This window comes from Amblyomma americanum, chromosome 8, assembly GCF_052857255.1.
Source record: "Amblyomma americanum isolate KBUSLIRL-KWMA chromosome 8, ASM5285725v1, whole genome shotgun sequence".
NCBI lineage: Eukaryota > Metazoa > Arthropoda > Arachnida > Ixodida > Ixodidae > Amblyomma > Amblyomma americanum.
The window spans coordinates 69,455,435-69,477,073 of NC_135504.1; the positions used below are offsets into that span (position 1 = coordinate 69,455,435).

Here is a 21,639-nt window from a genome sequence, read left to right on the forward strand (position 1 = left end):
GCCTCCCCTATCGCCCCTGCCGACTACAGGAAGACAAGGCGAGAGGTCGTCGCAAGTTGGAAGGGGCGGAGTACTGGACACAATTGAGTTACACACGCAATCAGTTTAAGTTCAATGTATTGCGATGCATACGTAGCGTGTGCAAAGCGATAGCGTGATTGTCCGTGAGTTGAGCCCGAGGTAAGTTGATGAGATAGGCGCTTGATGGAGGGTACAAAAATCCCTTGAGCCTCACATGAAATGCACTGGCCAGCGGCGCCGAGGAATCCCGAAGTCCTGGGAGGAAAAAGCATCACACGTTGACATGGCGCACGCAAAGCTATGCATAGCAGCGGCACTTATTGTCGCGGTAGCAAGTGCGCTACCTACATCAAATAGGACGGCCCCTGTCGACTACACGGGGTAAGTTCTGGCCGAATTTTATGAATATTTTTTGTGCGAAGTAATGATACGCCGTCGGCCGCTATTGCAATTTTTCATCAAGCTGTGCCAGAAGGGGAACCCAGTTGCTATGGCATTAAATTCCGCTTAAAGTCCAGGATCCGCAGGCCTCAAATTCTTTACTTTGATGATAAATACACTGTCATAAACGCTCTAAACGTTAGGAAAACTCTGATCCACTCTGGTGGGATTGGTCGAACTTGAAAAATGCCTTTATTCATTAGAACAGGACCGCATATATTTAGAGCCCTTCGTTTTTGGTTATTGATTTATTTTGGCATTTTTGAGATAACAATGTGACACAATGCGGTGATTTCAAGTTTGGGTTCAAATCGGACTGTTATGCAGTTTTTCATAACTGCACTTTTTCATAACTTTCCATAACTGATAACTTGCAGGCAATTTTTCCTGCGAAAACAATATAAAGTTTTGATTATGCTTTTAACATTGTAAGTTCTAAAAAAATTTCATGTTTTGTACAATAATGCACAAATGGCAGCTTGTACGAAGAAAGTGCGCATTCAGAGGTTTTTTTTTTCTAATGTATCCAAATATTCTCCCTAGAAATAAAATCTCCGTTGGCATCGCATCCGCGTCAGTTCTACTAGTTGTCTGTTGGTATCTTGCGGAGATATTCAACACCACAGCAGCCATTTTAAGCGCAGAACGCCCTTGGAAAACAGCGTCGTTACCATGGGTAGCGCTCACAACAATGATCCAAAGAATGCGCCCCGTCAGTACCTGCGTTCTTGAATGGCGATTTTATAATGAATATTCTCAATTGCCCCGTAGATAAAGCCATGTCGGGCATAAAGAGCGTCAAACGTTTTTCAGTTCATCAATAATTAAACGAAACAGTGACCTAGATTAAGTGAATCGCTTTCGCTAGCTTTGTGCTCTTGCGATTTTTTTTCTCTTCAAAGTGCATATTCGGGGCGAAATTGAGTTTACCGCAACTTCAAATAATGGTCCTCGATGTACAAGAATCGAATGAACCTGGTCTTTCGCAGCAAAGAAAAACCCTGCATGTAATTGTTACAGACGAAAGTTTTTTTTTTTTAGTATCGAGCCGTCCTCCGATTCAACTCTTTTGTATCGAGGCTTTAATCCGGCAGACATTCGCTAGAGAAACAATTTTATGCGTGATTGCATTTTCAGAGAGGCCGCATGTGCCAGGGTTAAAAGGTTCGGTTTGGTTTACGGGGGTTTAACGTCCCAAAGCGACTCAGGCTATGAGAGACGCCGTAGTGAAGGGCTCCGGAAATTTCGACCACCTGGGGATCTTTAACGTACACTGATATCGTACAGTACACGGGCCTCTAGAACTTCGCCTCCATCCAAATTCGACCGCCGCGGTCAGAATCGAACTCGCGTCTTTCTGGCCAGCAGCCGAGTGCCATAACCACTCAGCCACAGCAGTGGCACGATTAAAAGGATATGCGATACGCGCTGCTAGCCATTAACGTAGGTAATCGTGAGTGGTTGGTTGAAAGTGTGCACCGGTCACCAAATTCCTAGAATAAACAACAGTTGTTCATGTTGAATCTTTAATAATTGTGGCTCAGAAGGCTCACTTCTCTAAGCCGCTGCATCAGAAGTGAGGTAGACTAATTCTTCTTTCTGTGGTCTGAGTCACGTGATGCCCGGCCATCCACTCCAGGACAAAGTTGATATGAGAGCCCTTCAAGACTTCCTGCTTTGAATAACAAGCAAAAAAAATTGCGGCGAGGTTTTAACGATCAATCATACATCGAGAACACAGAGGTTCAGAAAACCTGGATGTTTCATGCCAGTAGACTCGACGTCGTTCTTTTTTCGGCATAAGGGAAGTAAACAAAAAACTCACAAAAGATTCCTTTGGTTTCCAACGATGCTCATTAACCTTAACGTTTAATGATCATCTCAAAGAACGTTCTATTTTTTGGTCAATTCTTTCGTCGATTGCTCCCCATCCCTCTACGGCTGTCTGTATCGAACGTCTGTGCTTCTTAGGAGATTGACGTCAGCACGCTACATAGAAGCGATTGTGCCTCCCATTTACTAGTGCCTCTTCATTGTCCTTCAGTGCTTAATGGTGAGAAGTGCACAGACATAGCAGGTTAATCTTAAAACCAGCCGGAAGACATAACACAGGAGAAGAGATACCTACAGGACAAGGCTATCCCGTGTCTGTGCCAGCCTTTTTCGGCGCGGATCTCTTCCCCTGTGTTTTCTCTTCAGGTTGGTTTTAAGATGAACGAGTAGCAACTCGCCAATGTCGTCAGCCTAGCTGAGAATCATCGCAGCTTAAGTTCGGTAACTGCACTCATTCACTTCCAGCTGCTAAGCCGCATCCCCTGCAGTGCAAAACATTTACTGAATTCTACTCTTTCGTTGTTCGCAGGCACCGGCTCGTCACTGTAGCTCCCACAACAGCGGCTCATGTTAGCCTCTTATCGCACTTGCAGGACCGCTTCAAGGTGAGTGAGATAAAGGGTACAGTGCCACCGTATTGGCTTGTGCGGTGAACAATGCCACGGTGACGTCATCGAGGGCGGATCAATGGCTGGAAGCGTCAGCTTTTTTCTTTTGCTTTCTTTTCTATACTGTCACTCTCATTACGCATGCAAGAGACATAAATGCTCTTCACAACACAGAATATAAACTGTGCAGCTGCCTTTCAATTATTTACGACGTTCCAGTATACCCTCCTCCTGCAATCGAGGAAGTACATGAAAATTTCTTACTACGATGCGATTCGGTAGCAGAACTTTTCATGTAAACATTAAGTAATTACTGTCTACAAAAAGCAAAAAGAAACACAATCTGGGACACGCTGGGAATGGTCCGTAAATGACTGACTACACACGCAGATGAGTGGAAATGTTCGAAATATAATCTTCGATTACACAATTTATCATTTATCATCGTCAGCCCATTCTGCACGGCGCAAAAATACTGACACTCCCTTATACTTCTCTTCTTGGATTTCCAAAAACGCGACATCAACACAAGACGCCTAATTAGCGCCATGCTTCAGAAACATGTTGAGGAACACTGCGTGAATGTATTTAGGCGCGTAAATGTAGTATACTCATTAGGCCTGACATTATGTCGAATATGTTCTGCAATGCCCACGTTGCTCTGAGTAGTGCCGTGAGGATAATAGGAGAATAAAAATATGCCTGCGGCAGAGAAAGCTGCTAGGTTGAAAACTGTTGACAAGCTAAAAAAGCTCTCGACGACTTCCAAAGCATTTTTACTACTTCTGAAAAGAAAGCCTTCCACGGTTGACTGAAATTCTTCAACTGTGAGCGGCCTTCCTTTATTTCATCGCGTCCGCCTGCCTCCCACCCAACGCTTTTTTATACCTATATACTGGCAGAGCTGTCAGCACTTCCGCCGGAGCTGGACGGACTGCGATCAAAGTGCAATAGCGGCGGCAGGAGTGCGGAATGGTTGAAAGCTGTGAAATCAGACAGATCTCAGCATATGCCTGATTTTCATCATCATCATCAGCCTGACTGCGACAGCTGCAATGCACAGGCCTCGCCCTGTCCTTCGACAGTCGCGGCCACCTTATCAATACGAGCGTCTTAATCCCTCCCGCCCACTTAACATTCTGCCGCCCCCTGCTACGCTGGCCTTATCTTGCAATCTACTCCGTTACCCTTAAGGACCAGCGTCTCTCTTGCCTTCGCATTACGTGCCCTGCCCAAGCCCATCTCTTCCTCTTGATTTCGGCTAGGATGTCCTTAACACACGTTTGTCCCTCACCCACTCTGCCCGCTTCCGGTCTCTTAACGTTACACCTATCATTTTCCTTTCCATGGCTCACTGCATTGTCCTTAAGTTGAACCATTTTCGTTATCCTCAATACGTCTCCGCCCAATAGGTAGGTACCTGTAGGATACAGCTGTTATATCCTTTTCTCTTAAGGGATATTGGTAAACTGCCATTCATAATCTGAGCGAACCTGCCAAATGCGATCCACTCCATTCTTATTCTTGTATTGTTATATCACTTTCGTGATCCGAATCTGCGGTAACTTCCTGGCCTGGGTATACGTGTTCTCTGATCACTTCCAGCACCTCGCTAACAACTGTGAACTGCTCTTATCTTCCGTGACTATTCAACATTTCTTTTTTGTTTTGCATACAAATTTTTAGATCCACCGCTCTGCTCGACCTAAGTCATTGATCATGCCTCTGCTTAAGTCATTCATCGTGCCTTGCAATTTGCCCCCTGAGTGACTGAGCAAGGCAATGTCATGAGCGAAGCGCTGATTATTTAGGTATTCTCCGTTAACTCTTATCCCTAATTGTTCCTAACCCAGGCCTCAGAATACCTGCTGTAAGCAGGCGGTGAATAGCGTTGGCGAGATGTAGTGTCCCTACTTGACACCCTTAATATTGGAGCTTTATTCCTGCCTTTATAAAGCATTATTATGGTCGAGCAGCTGTTATAGATATCTTGCAGTATTTGTACATAAAGCTCTTCTATATATACTCCTACTTTACGATACCTGCATGACTTCCGAGGCTTCGACCACGTCAAATGTGTTCTCGTAACGTTTCAAGGCTTTTACAGATGTGTGCTTTTAATTGAACCAAATAACGTGTTATATTTATCTGATTATTGCAGCGAAACCCGCAAACGTCCTAACGTTTCGTGTGTGTCGGAGGCAGGGAGGCCAAACTCACATGTCTGGAGTGCTTAGTGACATTGTAGGAAATAATGGTGTAGACGATGTGCTGTCAATTGATGCACAGTTCTGAAACCAGTGAGGCCTTTATATAAGATAAACACTCATACCCCCCCCCCCCCCCCCATTCTGGACACAAGCGTTTTTGAGCGGCGTTTATGAGCGCAGTTTCTTCACACGATGTAAGATTTCAATTTAATAATGAATATATCCGCAGATAACCTGTCGGCAGTCTTCTATTATTTGTTTCTATTAATGTTTTTGCTATCATCAAAAGCGTTCCATATTTGTTTTTTTGTTGCAGACTTAACTTTTCGATGCGACAGATGGAAACAATTTAAAAGAAAGATTTTGCCACATATCAGACTAATAAACTATCACGTTCAGTATTTCCATAACAGTGTTTTAACTTTCCCTATGTTAAAAACTTTTGTCCGAGAATGTTGCACATGTACAACTGAAGATGACAGACCACTGTGATAAAAGCTCTCGATCATCATCAGGTAGCCATGTTTAACTTGTTTCACGCAGGTCGATGTGTGGCAGGAGCCTAACCGCTTCGGAGCGCCTGCACTGCTAAGACTGAGACCCGAACTCGCCGATGAATTCGTGGCAAGCGCATCGAGCTCGGGAATGTCCGTCACCACGACCTGCTCGGACGTGCAAGAGTAAGTCATTCTATGCTATTTGTGCCACAATAAAAAATCTGTTCTATTATATTTATGCATTTTAATAGCTCTACATAAATAGCTCACTTTTTCCGAAGGTGTTTAACCAAACGTATCACACCAAATTCTAAGCCTGAGATAGTAGGAAAAAAAATATTAGGATAAATTCCGGTCTTTGTCACAATTTCTTTAAGTATATGCAAAACAGTGAAAGGTGGCACATCGATTTAAGATATATTTAGCGCGTATTTAAATTTGGTGATGAATGATATCTTTTGGGTCTTGGCAGAAATACACAGGCGCATGCTACATATTGAACACTGTTTCATCATCGGGCATTGCCGCGGTAATAGAAATAAATTTTAGTCTGCTTAATCGTTTGACCAAGGTTTTGCAGCTAGTTACCTAACCGCAGACCTGTTGCTTACTCACGGTTAGAACTTTTAAGTTGCTTTGATATGCATCCGCAAGCACAAAGCAAATACGTTAACACTTTTTATAAACTCACTTTATCACACGGGATACGCCAGGAATTAGAGCTTTCACCAATGAGGTTAGACAGTATCACTAACTGATTTGAAAACTCTCCACACATGCCAATCTTTTGGTTGCTAGGTGGACGTACTTGTCACTCAGATTGTAAAAGATGTCTGCTAATTATCACAGCGGATGCAGATATTAGGAGTAACTATTTCGGAAGTAATACTGTTAGATCTAAGGAAAGAGCCAGCTTTTTCGCTGTTTCATTCAAGAAAAATGTTCAGCAGAAGCCAACCACTAAAAGCAGCCTTCCTCTTGTTTCGCTGCATATCTCAACTTTGCCAGGGCTGTGTAAACAGGTACTGCACCTATTAGACAATAACAGGCTCGGATAGATGCAAAACAAACGCAGCAAATAAAGATGCTAGGATCAAGTACAAGAAGCAAAACCAAGAGCAATCCGCTCCGGCAATGGCTTCCGAGAGTAACACAGATGTCTCGCATCTACTGGCGGCACATAATTTTAAGGTAACGACTTTATGCTGCCTGTTCCACTATTGTATGTGCGCTTAATAAAAGATCGCTTTATGTGGCCATTAAAGAAGCGTTTCGATACGCTCTGTGGTACCGACCAAAGAACTCATGTCCTTATTGATAAGATCCTACATTTAACGCACGGTTTAAAGAATCATCAACATAAAAACTCTATAAACATGTTAAATTCGATTCTTCAATCCCGCATTTACTGTTATTGAAGCAGATGACTTGAACGAATGTGATTTTGATGCTGTTGATAAAACAACTTTATGAGGATGGCATATTGGCTGTGCTTTACAATGACCAAGCCTAAAACCGCAGCTACCCAGTGCCGCACACACAAGCACACTGAGATCATTGTATAGGCCCGCAGGATTCTTACAACACAGACTACCGTTTGCTGCATGTATTAATAATGCTCCTCCATTTCAGGTTAATCGACAAGGAGCGCAAAGAGATTCGCTTCACCACCTATTCTACGGAGAAGTCACGCTTTGACAGATACCTGACATTTGAAGAGGTACATTGGAGGCCCGCCGAATCGTTTCTTTTTTTTCGCGAGTTAATGATTTTCTAATAGCCTTTGTCAGGTAGTTAACAAATTTTCTGGTGGCGAAAACAAAATCCCACACTTCAATACAACCCTCTCTTAAAGGTTGCGAAAAGGAAACAAACAAAGAATATTCATTATTTGTGTTACTTCTGGGAAGCTTTTGCTTTACACACCTTATTTAGCCCCATAATATAATTTAAATCCTATGTGACTAGTGTGGGTCCAGCACTAGGCACGAAAGCTGTTACACCTTGTTAGTGGGTTATTTCTATTTTTCCAGCCCGTGGCATTACATCAGACCATACTATAACATTTAGTTTTTGTATATATATCAATAGCGGTCTCTTCGTTTGTGTTGGTTAAAACAATTATTTTCTCGTGCCATCAGCAGCCAGGTAGCTTCCAGCTCAATTCAATTGTACCTCAAACGACCGGTGTCTTCCATGGGTACGTTTGGCCATTTATAAAAACATGTCCACCATGCTTCACAGCTGAACGACGCCTTGAAGGACTACGCAAAGAGCTTCGACCACGTGACGTTAACGTCAATCGGCAGGTCGTACGAAGGACGGGATCTCATCGGTGTTCACGTAAGTTACACGAGTTACCAGACTTGAAGCTTTGCTTGAGATTCCTCCCAGATTTGAGGGTATTCCATAGAATACTTATTTGAAATTAGTTAGAAATTTTCTTCCTTTGTGCTTTCCCGTACGATGCACGTTGTATTCCTAATCGAAACTGAAAACTAATCACCAGGTTTTTCATGGCGCCTGAGCCAAGAAATGCGGCGTGTTACAGCCACAGACGTCCATTACTTTCCCATTTAACATTAGGCGCTTCACTTTGTGCAAAGCCAGTATACCCGCCTGAATGCCAGCCTAAGAATCTTTTTGTTAGGCTTAAAATGTTACCTTAAGTAAGGTCAATTAAATGCATTACGATGATCCTTCTTTCTGTTCCCCTGCAGATCAAGGCGAAGGATAACTTGCCCATCGTGTTCATGGAGTGCGGAATCCACGCCAGGGAATGGATCGCTCACTCCGCCTGTCTCTACTTCATCGACCAGGCAAGGACAATAGCAACAGATGAAGAAACTGCAGAAATAGGCAGATAATATATTGATATCTGTGCTAGTTCACAGTGGCGACTTTCTTTACGTATCGTCCATCACGATTAGCGAAAAACAGTTCTTAAGGAAGCAACTGATCGATCTCTGGGCGGGATTCTTTCAAAACTGAATGGCATCACGCAGTCACATAAGTACATTTCTGCCTGTAGATATCTAAATTACATATATGTGCTTTGTCTGACCGTGATTTTGAACTCAGAAGGCAGACTTTCAAAAACTAGTTATTTCATTCTCTGATGATCCGCGTCCGCAAGTTTGGCCAGACGACGAGGCCAGCTATCATCTAGAAGACGTGAAGACGTCAAAGTCCGTTAAATTGCTGTAGAACTAACGAAACCTCACTGTGAAGTTTCTAGTCACTAACGCGATTGATTTCAGTCCGCAATGCGCGCATAACAGAGATATCACGTGGGACGAATCTCTTTGCTGAGCTACAGAAACTGAGAATGAGCCGCGCTACTGAATGCCTGAAGCGTTTCTGCATTGCCCCTGGTCGCGCTGGAAACAATTTTCCTTCCCCGCTCGTTTGAGTTAAAGTTTGTTTTTTTTCCCCGGGGCTGCATTTCCAAAACGATAACGCAGGAAGAGATATTTCTGCCGAAGAAGGTCCTTCTAATTCTTCGCCGTGCGCGTCTCCCTCTCAGTTTACCTTTGTTTTCAGTAATACAGAGTGTGGTGTTTGATTACAGTTGACTAAGATTATAACACCTCCAAAAAAAACTGGCTGCGGCGAGTTTAAGTTGAAACGCTCATGATTACCCAAATTCCTAGCCTGGTTGTTCGCGAAAAGAAAATTTTACCGTTTAGAGATGTGCTTCTGAGCAAGTGCCTCATCGATATTTCTTTTTAGCATCTTTCTACTGTAAAACCGATCATGTATATTTAAGTGAAAAACCCTATCAACGTTTGCTGCTTTTCCTTGAACAGCTGGCCACGAAGTACGAGGATGACAAAGTGGTGCGCGGCCTTGTGGAGAAGTACGAGTGGCGCATCCACCCGGTCGTCAACCCCGACGGCTACGTGTACTCGCACACCACGGTTAGTATCCACCCGTGCCGGTACTGAAGAGCACTGGGCCACGCCGGCCATCTGCCAGTTACGTGGAAAACAAGAAAGGCAGGGTTCTTTTGTGAACTAAGTGGGCTTGTGCCCGTGGTATCTGAAATTCGAAATTCGACTGAAAGGGACAGAAACAGTTTCAAGCTGACCGCGTACTTACTAGCACCTTGTGTCTCTTATTAAGTCCGCAAGGTCGCGCTGCAGTGTACGTTCGTAGCAAAGTGCAGATCTAGAGTCATGAGGTGGCACTTGCACTGCAAAAAAATGGACTTTAATTCGGGCTTTAACATCCAGGAAGATATGGAGGGGATGGTGGATAAATACGGATGTGCGCAAAATAGTGCAACCAAGATCACTTGGTTCCGGAAGTCATCTGGATTCATTGCTCTTAGCAACGGCGATGCTCTAGAGACTCCAGCTCCAGTTCCGCGACTGGCTTCCGCAGAGCGCGCGAGCACTTGCGGCAACCAGGAAGCGGCAAGAAGCAGAGGCTGCTAAAAAATGAATCAGACTTCGCATGTGCTTGATGACACAGTGGTCTCGCCCTTCGTCAGAAAAATGTCGTATCGGCCTCTGTTCTCGTAATTGTGTGAACTAAACTGCGTCATGACACAAGCCTACACTTTTCTTTCCTCAATAACTTCGCTGAAGTTCAAAATTCAGAGTACAACATTCCAGTTCGAGGCAAGTAACATAGAATTCGATGTCGAGTTTAGAACCCTTTCGCTCTCTGACTTTTTATTTTTCACAGGGCTTGTGAAAGGTATCTAATATGTTTGGCTGATTAAATACACTTGTGTTAACACAAAATTTTCAAAAAATCTGCTAAAGAGAATTGCGAGATGGGGGCTTTCGCTAAATAACAGACACGTGAAAAAAAAAAGGGGGGGGGGGGGGGTCCTGCACAGACCGATCAAGTCTTGACTAAGGAGGCTCTCCGCAAAACTGTACCACGGAGAGGTTTGCCAACTGAACAAAACAACAAGCGCGAACGAGGAAGCAGAATCCACAATTCCTGACCTGAATTTTTCGCGATACCTACCCCCCAACAAATTGGAACGTTAGAGGAAGTTTAAAGAAAGCAAATTGTGAAAGCTAAACTTTCAAGTCTGCTTCTTGCAGGTAGGTTTGGCCATTCTCCTGCCATTTAATAAGAAAACCAGAAACCGTGAATGAGATTGTACCTGATGACGAGGACAACGGAAAGGATGTCTCCGGCTTTGCGGTCAGCCCTGAAGAAATGGCGGTAGTCTAGCTCTGGTTAAACCTGGAGTGACGCGTTAGCTACAGGTGGCCCAGTGGAACTCGCCCCGTTTAATTGCAAAGTCAGTCATTCGCCGCTCCGTTTCTCTGGGCGTTCCTTCTTAATCTTCGCCAGACTTGACACGGCGCATGCGCACAATTGTGGCAGCTGTTGCGCGCCGCGCCGCCGGCAGCAGCAGCTGCTCCACACCACGTGACCAACCCATGTGATCAACCCACGTGACCAACGGCGCCGCTACGGAGCTCAAGTGGTGCCACGCAGAAGGGCCGAAGAGGTGGCGTAGTGTAGCTATCGCTACAAAAGAAAGACCATTTCTTTTATTTTAAACACGTAGTACCTACCACCAGTAGCGAAAACGAGCTATTCGCACAAAAGAAGGCTGTCTCAGCAAAGGTAGGGTCTAACATCATTTTACGGAAATCTGCGCCACCGTTCATTTTCTAACAAAGCTTTTCACGGCTCAGCAATATAGAGGGAAATCAAAGGAGGCCAAAACAAAATTTGAAAGAATACGTTGAACGCGGGACACATAACAGGACGCTGATCACAGGGTAGCTTACAAGAAATCGAGATACAGGTCACAGCGGCCCTGATCTATCGCCTCGTCTATCCCACTCAACGACCGGCTTTCTCTTAAGATTTCGAAATATCTCAGAGAGAGAGAGAGACTCTTTAATGAAGAAACAGAGAATTTAGCCGGCGTTTCAATATCGCTGGCATGCTACTCTGCGTAGGGAGGGGAAAATATCTCAGAACTCCAGTACAAATGCTTAAGTCTCCAGACGCTATGCACGCTTATTCAAGTATTTTTCAATAGCGGTAAAAAATTTTATACTGGCTAATAAACCAGAGAATGGAGCTTTTTCGGCCACTTATGATCGAAAACTGCAGGTATGCATTTTACATAATTGTCGTATAACAAACATGCAGTATCACGGCAGCACCAAGTTACAAAATTCTGCTTTATCTTTATTTTTATTTTTTTTTGGGGGGGGGGGGGAGGCGCTGTTCACACACAAGAGAAAGGAATAAATACAGGGCACAAAAAAGGCGAATAATTTTTATTTTCAATCTGCAGGATCGTCTTTGGAGGAAGACACGTTCAAAGAGCCGGTTGAGTACCGAGTGCATCGGGGCAGACGGCAACCGAAACTTCGAGACTGCCAAATTTTGCCGTAAGTAATGCCTCATTCTATTTTATCCACTAAAATAGTCTTCGGAAAGTTCTTAACAGATCAAGTTTATGTAATTTGATAAAGAAAAGCTTAAAAGAGACACGATACGCATGAAACACGTTCTTTTCTAATCCCTAATTCCCTGCTAAGGCGAGATGTGATCAACTTACACGCAACAGTCATTTTAACTTGAGGTGTCGGAATATTTTAAGACGTTTAATAATTTTATTCTCCTTATATATATATATATATATATATATATATATATATATATATATATATATATATATATATATTAGCAGACAAATACATGCAGGAAGCCAACCGTCACCGAAACCAAGGTGCAATGGGGAATGTTTTCTGGTTTTTTTTTCATTTATAGTGCGGATTAGTGGGAGAAAAATGCTTCAAATAAGCTTCGATTTTTAAAGAAAACTGCTTAGAACGCAGCAGAAAAACAACCATGCCGCCGGTTGGATCCGAACCCACGACCTCCGAATTTCGCGTCCGGTGCTCTTACCAACTGAGCTACGGCGACGGCTGTCCTATCTGCTGCTCTCGTGGGTATTTATGTTTATTGCGTGTAAGCGAACCTTTGAGAGTGTTCACCAGCGCCACCCTCGTCCATAGCGGAGGACGTACCACGTCCTCTTAGACCGCGAGTGTGACGTGGAACGTCATCTAACGGAGAGGGCGGACACTGTGCGAGAGCCCTCTTATGCTACCTATGGCATCAAGACTGCCAGAACTGAGATCCTCGTTAAGCTATTAGCAGACAAGTTAAGTGAAATAAGGGAAATGAGGGGCTCGTTTGACAAATACATGAAGGAAGCCAACAGTCACCGAAACCAAGGTGCAATGGGGAATGTTTTCTGTTTTTTTTTAATTTATAGTGCGGATTAGTGGGAGAAAATCGATCGGAGGACCGATCAGAGGACCGATCTTTTTCACTCTTGAAAAAGATCGGTCCTCCAATCGAAACGTCGAGTAAAATAAAAATGTTTCCTTAAATGAAGGGTATACTCCGATATATATATATATATATATATATATATATATATATATATATATATATATATATATATATATATATATATATATATATATATATATATATATATATATATATATATATATATATATATATAAGGGCTGGAAAATACTGGGGTTTCGAAAGTATGCCGGCAAAGCAACCCCTTCAGTGCATGCAGCTAGTAGAAAAAGTCAAATTTTTTCGAGCCATACCGCCAAGGGTAATTGCGCTTTCGAAATTATAAAAAGTGTTATGGCTATTACTAACGACCGGCTAGAAATCTCTAACAGCGACAGGGTGCCTAACTCTACTAGTTTAAAAAGTAAATTATTAAAATTAGTTAACCCGCTTACTACTTAATACGATTCACCTGTTTTCTGATGTCCGCCAACACTGGTAATACAATGCTGCAAAAGACATTTTTACTCAAACTAAACCTTTTTTCGAAAAATTTTTGAAAGTGTTCGATGAAACACCCGGTATACTTATAAAGTAGATTACAAACTTAAAAACACAAACGTGTGCCGTTTCGACTGGGGACCACCCTTCTTCAAGGTCTGAAGGAGATTGTTGTACTACTATTCTGCAGAACTGGCGCAAGCTTTGGCGTCTCACTCACACGTGTCGTGCAGAGACAAAGGCCACCGACGACCCCTGCAAAGAAACGTACTGCGGCGACAGCGCCTTTTCGGAGCCCGAAACCCGCGCCATCAGGGACGCCGTGATGGACATCAAGGACCGCACTGAGTTCTACTTTTCGGTGCACAGCTTCGGCCTACTCTGGTTGTTCCCGAACGCCCACAGCCTACCTCCAGTTCAGAATAACGACGTCCTGGTGAGTTGTCTGTTAACAACTGCTTTACGGGGGAAAATATTAACCAGATGGTCGGAAACTTATTGCGAAAAAGATGCACCAGTATTTTTATTAGCCTTCAATGAGTGATATGATGCTTTTCCTGCTATAAATTTTTCTCAATACCGAGGCCTCATATACGCGAAATAATTGCTGCTACGGTCGATGGAGAGAAGCACAATTTAAGGGTGAAGGGGAGGTGGGTGGCTGGCTAAGCAGCTGAGTAAAGAGGTGGCTGTTGGGTGGTACTTCTGCAGAGCACATACCTAACTGTCCTTAACTATGAACGCATTTTTTTCATATATTTTAAGATTTCACTGTAACAATGAATATATCCGCAGATCTCCCGTCCGGCAGGCTTGCGTTTATTTGTTTTTTTGCTATTAACGTTTTGCTATCGTCAAAATCGTTCCCTCGTTGGTTTTCTATGGCAGTCGAAACTGCTCCATGCTTGCGTGTTCAAAACTTAAAGAAGAAAGATTTTGCTACCCATCAGAAGAATGGACTATTACCTTCAATATTTTTATGACAGTGTATACCTTCCAATTTTCCAATACTCAAAATTTTTATCCGGAAATGTAGGTCATGAGTGCCTTTCTCACCACGGCTTTCAACTGTATTTCGCTCTTGTTTTACACTTCAAAGCAGAGGGTGCTTCTAAAGGATGCGCTCCTTGTACAGAAGGGAGGTAGGTTCCTTTGTGGTGGGTGTCGCGTCTGGGGTGCAGAGATGGGTTGGAGATGGCCGGCTGGTGGCCCGTGTGGAGTGTGGAGGATTCACTCCCAGAGGCTTCAGACGAAGGACATCAGCATTTTCTCAAAGTGCCACTCAGCCACTCCTATTGCACTAAAGGCACTGTATCTTTATAACTCTGGCCAGACGATTTAGTCGTGCCATGAGCGATGGAATGAAGCTGTACATACCTTGCGGTCTCCAAGGAAAAAGTTTTCCCCAAAAGGAAAGCCAGGCTAATGTCCGAGCACAGATGTAAAACTGAACACACGCCGCAAAAACTTTTTTTTTTACAAACGCCGCATTCCCCCACCACGGCGTTACCAAATCTTCTTTGTATTTGATGTTTAGGAAGCCTGTAAACAGTGGCTTCATTGTGTCTTTGCACTCCACCGGCATTATTTATTCAGTTGAGGTTGTAGTGACGATTCTTGTCAGGTGGAGAAAGCTATTTCTTTTGGGATGGCAAATTGTTCACCACTCTTTCAATCCACGAGGGTTTTCATTGGACAGAGAAGCTTGTCAAGAACCTATCAATACATGCTTTGATGTGCCCCTTACTGCTTTCTAGAGTTTAAGAGTGAAAGCACTACTCCACGAGGTCAAAGAGACTCACCGGTTCGTGTGAAGCTCGACCTTGAGGACGACCTTGGATGCACCATGAATAAATGAATAAAATAATGCTGCGGCTGGCGTTCCAACCGGCGGCGCAGCAAACAGATCATCTTCGCTGGCCACTGCACGACAGCACTGTGCTATCGCCGCAGCAGGTCACGCCTCGTGTTAAACTGCAACACTCCTCGCGCTGAGCATTGCACATCGTGTTCTTCATTATTTATTTACTTATCTGAGACACTAAAGTTGCCACATGGCATAAAATGTGTTGCCAGCCAGGAACGTTATGAAATGTTACAAAAAAGCATGAAGCCCGATTATGTGTAAAAAAATAACATAGCCTTCGCGCGTAAATGTTGTTCGTCAGCAACAAGTGAAATTATTGGAAGACCAGCCTGCCTCTTGAAGAACAGGAGCGCGCCCCAGCGAAGTTCCTGGGCATGTCCGCAGTAAGTGGCGCACAGTGGTGTCGGAAGCGGGTGCTTCGCAGTGCGGGCATTTTTCGGTGCAGGAATGTTCGCACTTTGCCACTGGTTGCGAACTGCAGGCGTCCATTTCGACCCGCAGCCGCCTCAGAGAGACCTCCTCCACCCGTGATAGGTTGGGGGGAAGGGGTAGGTACACGGAGGAATGAGAGCACGTGTACGCTGTCTGAGAGAGGCTGAAGATGTTAAAGGCGTCACAAGTGGATCCGGTGGCAAAGAGGCAGGGAGAGTTTGTGCTACGTGTGTTAAACGAGAAAGCATGCCAGCTGCGATGTTATGGACATCTGTGCTGGCTCAAACCCAGTGGATGAGTATAGGCACCGGGTAGGATTGACAAGGAGCGTGTATGGCCTGGGAAACCCGAAGGGTACCTTGGACTTTCTTTAGATGCTTGAGAGCTTCTAGTGAATGAATAAGTATGCGCACCCGATTATAAAGTGGGTCGGCCGGCAAGGCTTGCAGTTCGAAGGCTAGAAATGATGATGTGCCGATACAGTAGGTTTGGCGGCTGTAGAGTTGAGGGTATGTTCAGCTTATAAAATAAGTTGATGGCCTAATGAGCTTACGGCGATATCTGTGTAAACGATTCAGCCATCACGTTTCGTACAAGCAGCTGGTGGTTCACCAACTAATACTAGTATCGAACTAATATTGTTATGAAGACGAAGAAGAGTGCAGTGGCGCGGGACGGAGTGCTCGCGCTAGGCCCTTGAGCCATTAAATCATATCTTTATTCTCTCATCATGTCGTGATTTCCTTGGCTTGCCACCACGTAACAATATCATCGCCAGACCTGCCGACGACCCGGCAAAGCAAAACCATCAGCCAACCAGGCTAAACACATGCTTTCGCAGGTCTCCCCAGGTTCATCATCATCATCATCATCATCATCATGATCATCATCATCAGCAGCAGCACCAGCCTGACTACGCCCACAGCAGGGCAAATTCCTCTCCCATATCTCTTCAATTAACCCGGTTATTTGCCAGCTGCGCCCCCCGTATGGCGGAAAATTTTTAAATCTCATCCGCCCGCCTATCTCCCAACCTCTGCCATACCTGTTTTTCTTCATATGACAGTGGTAGCATAATAACTACCAATTATTGCACTTGCGCATGTCAAAAGCATCACCAAAGCTCGCAATGACATGGGCTGCCATTATATTGCATTCATTAACAGTTTCCATGCGGTCGCCGCGGTGGCTCAGTGGTCAGGGTGTTTGGCTGCTGACCCGTAAGATGCGGGTTGGATCCCGACCGCGGCGGTCGATTTTTGATGGACGCGAAATTCTACACGCCCGTCTACTGTACGATGTCAGCACACGTTAAATAACGCCAGGTGGTGGAAATTTCCGGAGCCCTTCACTGCGGCCTCCCTGATAGCCTGAGTCGCTTTGGGACGTTAAACAGCCATAAATCAAACCAACCAAATCAGTTTCCATGCATTTGCTAACCCTGGAATTAAGCACTGTGTCTAAAGACTGCACTAATCTTGCCATATGTAAGCACAGTAGGCGGCCGGTAAGCAATGAAAGCACTTTTTCTTACATTTCCTTTGCATTGTAACTAAAACTACGATCCTTTTTCAGGCGAACATCTCACTGAAGGCGACGGAGGCCATTAAAAAGGTTCGGCACACGCAGTTCGACTTTGGATCTACATCGACGGTCTTATGTAAGTTCATCTCTGCACGCCTCAAGTAAAAATTCTTTTCCATCCAATTTTTAAATATCTTTTTGCATTTAATTTTTTCCTAACCATCGTGCCATTTGCATTTTTCAAATGAGATGTCAAACAACTTTCGTGCACAGTACAAACTAAAACACACTTAAAAATAAGTGCCAGAAGCGCACATTCCAGATGATAAAACAGTTTTTTTTAACAGATTTAACGTTTAGCACCACCGTCATTGTCTAATATAGAGGATAAGACCCTGCCACTAAACTGTCAGGGACGGCGGTTTTCTCTTTAAGAGGTCTAGCTCTTATTAATCACATTTTTCGATTTCTTAGGGTCTGCTAACACGTCCCTTCGGCGTGAAATATATTTTTCTAATACCGAGAAATTCAAGATGCCAGCCCCCATAGTAAATAGATATAGCCACTCAATTGATGATTGGCTGACGGCTTCAGTATTTTATCGAATAAGTGATTGATTGGTGAGGTCATTTTGTGATGTCATAATTACCTACTTACATGACTATGTTTAATCGATTATAACTCAGTAACTAGTGACCTCTTCATAAAACGAATTAGATATTATTTGTAACCGTCGAGATTAGTGGAACACGTCAGACCCTAATGTTAACTAATGAATTTATTATTTAGTTATGGTTAGGCTTAAAATTAATTGCTTACATTTAATCAACCGATGACATCATGATCTAACAAACGGCATATACGTAATGGGATCGATAATTAGAACATGTTGGACACCAATAACGCCTAATTAGGTTAATATTTAGTTATGATCAGGCTTAACATGGCGGTCTCGCCGTCAGCACCCGGCAGCTCACAAGTCGGTGGGTGCCCGCTCGCCGTGAGGTACGGAAAAGTAGCCTAATCACGTGGTAATACATCGCATGGACGATAGATTGCGCTACCAAACAGCTACGCTCGTTACTTCAACGTCTTCCAGACAGTGGTGGCATAATTTTTTTTTATTTTGAACTCTCAAAACGCAGTTTACCTCAATCAGGAAAGTGGCAGTTTCATATCTCTGAGTCGTTTAGTCATGCTCTCATACCCCGTACGGCACCGTACTGCAAAGTACTAAATAGTCTCGGCCATTGCTGCACGTCCCAGCATGTCAACGCTCGGAAAATCACACTTGATAATCCTCTCTCGTCACCTACCTCTTTGTGCTTAATTTATGTGCGACTCGTCGATGGCCGCTGCTGTTGTACTCACATTCGTGCGCTGGAGTTCGCTCCAACACGGTCTGCAATCAATTTTGGGAAAAGATAAATTACCGGCATTGAGCAACCTTTTTATATAGACGCCATGCGTCTGTTCTTTGTTTACCGCCAAGCTAGAGCGCACACAAAAACATTCTTACGGCGCACACGGGTTTTCAACATCCTTTCAGCACGCGCATCGCCCCATCTCTACAACTTCTATGCGCTGTGTAGAGGGAAACGCAGCTGGTAGCCCGGGTACCTCAAGGGCGGAAAGTTTCCAAACATTCGCCTTCAAATTCGGGTTCATGTTCGCGTTTCTGCGACGACGTTCCCCTGAGTCTGCCGGGAATTCGAGTTAAATGTATTTGTTGCGTTCGCTAAAGAGAAAAGTGTACAAACGTATACAACAGCTGTATCTTACCAGTACTCCCCTACAGGGCAAAAAACTTGGATGCTCACGAAATGGGTTCAGCTTAAGTTAAGGACAACACAGCGAGACATGGAAAGAAAATTGATAGGTGTAACTTTAAGAGACCGGAAGCGGGCAGAGTGGATGAGGGAACAAACGCGTGTTAATGACATCCTAGTCGAAATCAAGAGGAAGAAATGGGCTTGGCCATGGCATGTGCTGCGAAGGCAGGATAACCGCAAGTGCTTAAGGGTAACGCTGTGGATTCCAAGAGAAGGCGAGCTTAGCAGGGGCGGCAGAAGGTTAGGTAGGTGGATGAAATTAGGAAGTGTGCAGGGATAGGGTGGGCGCAGTTGGCAAATGGCAGGGTTAATTGGGTATACATGGGAGAGCCCTTTGCCCTGCAGTAAGTGTATTCAGGCTGATGATGATCATGATGATGTTGAGTATGACTCGGTAACTGGAATATAACAATGCTGGCAGAATGGGGTGACAGAACCGAGGAACACTGATGTTATGGTAATCAATCTTCAATCACAGTATAAATGCTGACTGTACCACTTTGAATATGAAAGGGAAAATATTAACTCTTGTTTTTGAAACGTTTCAGATGAAGCAGGCGGGACGAGCATGGACTGGGCCTACGACCATGCTGGTATCAAGAAAGCATTCACCATGGAGCTGGAGCCGTCGTATCGAGTGCCCGATTGGAAGAAGGGATTCATGCTCCCGCCTAGGGAAATCCCGAAGGCCGTTGAGGAAGCGTGGGAAGGCCTTAAGGCAGCCGTCGCGTAAAGGCGAAGTTGCTACACCTCGCCACTTCACGTTTCGCAGAATGCTCTTGGTACACTGCTCACCCTCCATCGTGAATACCTGAAGATGCGGAGATCACTTTAGAGCAGCTCTAATAAACCAACAGATAGCCAATATTCGATCCGCACACGTGGTCGTCATGAACATTGTGAGTGCAATAAAGTATCCACGTGTCCAGGGAAATGTCGGGATTTGAGTCCAATCATTTCTCGAATGTAAATTCCGTAATAGTCTACCCAGATCAACTTCACCAAATAAAACTTACAGCAAAAACGGTGTTTTGCTTTCGCTTCATGAAATTCCTAACTTCTGTCATTTGCACGATAAAACTGACCACTGGCTCAAACCAGCCATGGAGTCCGAAAGGCCCCTGCATTGTTGCATGCCAGACATTCCGGGTGGTAAGTATACAAATATACCCTAATGGGACGGCGATCGCCTCAGCACCGATGCTCTGCATGAGTACGTGCATCTAAAATCTTGTGCTTTTAGCACTCTTTTCCCCTGGGTGGAGTTTCTTCTATGGCTGATCTCTGAATTTCCAAATGAACACAGATACTCCTGATACTCTTTGTTTAATTTGGTTGTCGTAAGGTTTATCTGTTTATTTCCAAATGAGTACACATACTCGTGATACTTGTTTACATCTCTTCCCTCTAGTTAAACAGTATTAGCGTTTAATGAGCCTTTCCCAATTAGTTTAACCACATGGTTTTCTTTTTATGCTTGATCTACAATATACAGAGTCGGAAGACGGCAAGTGAGGCTATTGAAGGTTTAATTCCTCCATAGACTTTATTCAAAGCGCGGTCACCTACACAACCGATAGGCTGCATGTATCGTTGCTGAAACAATTTGCGGATATGCTTACGAATACAACAAAACTATTTCGAATGTTTCATGATAACACGAAGGGCGCACAAATGAAGCGTGCAATGATGAAAGGGATGGAAGAAGGCTTAGCGAAAAACGGGCTCTAAGGAGGGCTGCGAACTCATTTCGGCCTTCTGAGATATGTTACTGTAGTGTTACATAGTGGTATTCTCCGTAATCTAGTGTCACATCTTTAATAAATCGTGCCACTGCGCTGAAAACACGCTCGCCTAGCGCTCTCAGTTCATCATTACGTTCGTTGTCATGACGGTTTGTTTCCGTCACCTTCTGTAATACTGCCTCGCCGAGAAAACCCTTAGAAAGCCAAAGGTCAAGTCTGTCACTCTGCTCATTACGCATGATCGTTTACAGCCTGAACCACGGTTGACATGAATAACCTACAGTCTGACATTGCTACTGAAGTTCACCCCGACACTTTCAACAAATGCTGCGTACCTATATGACATTTTGACGTCTCTGTGCCCTGTTAAAATGTAGTTCAGTGGTGATTAGTTATTTTTTTGTGTTCCTCAAATCCTTTTTGCCGTGGTTCTCATATCAATTTTCAGTTTATTCCAGTTTTCTTTACAAAAGCTGAGGGGCAGCAAGAAAAAAATCAAACCAGTCAAAACAGAAATCTGCTCTAGTTGGTTGTGAATCATTATAAACGTAAGACAGCGCTTCTGACGCTCACATTGCTAAGAAACAGGTACTCTGAGCTACTCTGCACATATTACTTATTAGTGCTGTGCTTTGTCTCCCTCCCCCCACCGAGATTTGTTAGGCTCCCTATCAACTCTTCAAATGAAGCGTGAATGAACACACGCAAACGTGGATATCGCAAGCAATTTATTCATTTACAAAAAACACTTTTATTCCGCAGCGTGAGACCAAGTGAGAAAAGTGAGATTCATTGCTACTGCCATTTTCACGCGGCT

The 21,639-nt window shown here is 44.1% G+C and overlaps 1 protein-coding gene across 1 annotated transcript; it reads left to right on the forward strand.

The window, feature by feature from the left end:
• The first annotated feature begins 234 nt into the window (after positions 1-234).
• On the forward strand, positions 235-20,081 carry LOC144101871 (zinc carboxypeptidase-like). The gene is made up of 11 exons (XM_077635092.1): positions 235-402; positions 2,825-2,900; positions 5,657-5,793; positions 7,243-7,330; positions 7,855-7,953; positions 8,331-8,429; positions 9,420-9,530; positions 11,894-11,990; positions 13,656-13,858; positions 17,297-17,381; positions 19,626-20,081. Exons 1-11 carry the CDS (start codon positions 236-238, stop codon positions 19,808-19,810), a joined length of 1,347 nt encoding a protein of 448 aa, XP_077491218.1. The 5' UTR covers position 235; the 3' UTR covers positions 19,811-20,081.
• The last annotated feature ends 1,558 nt before the right edge of the window (positions 20,082-21,639 follow it).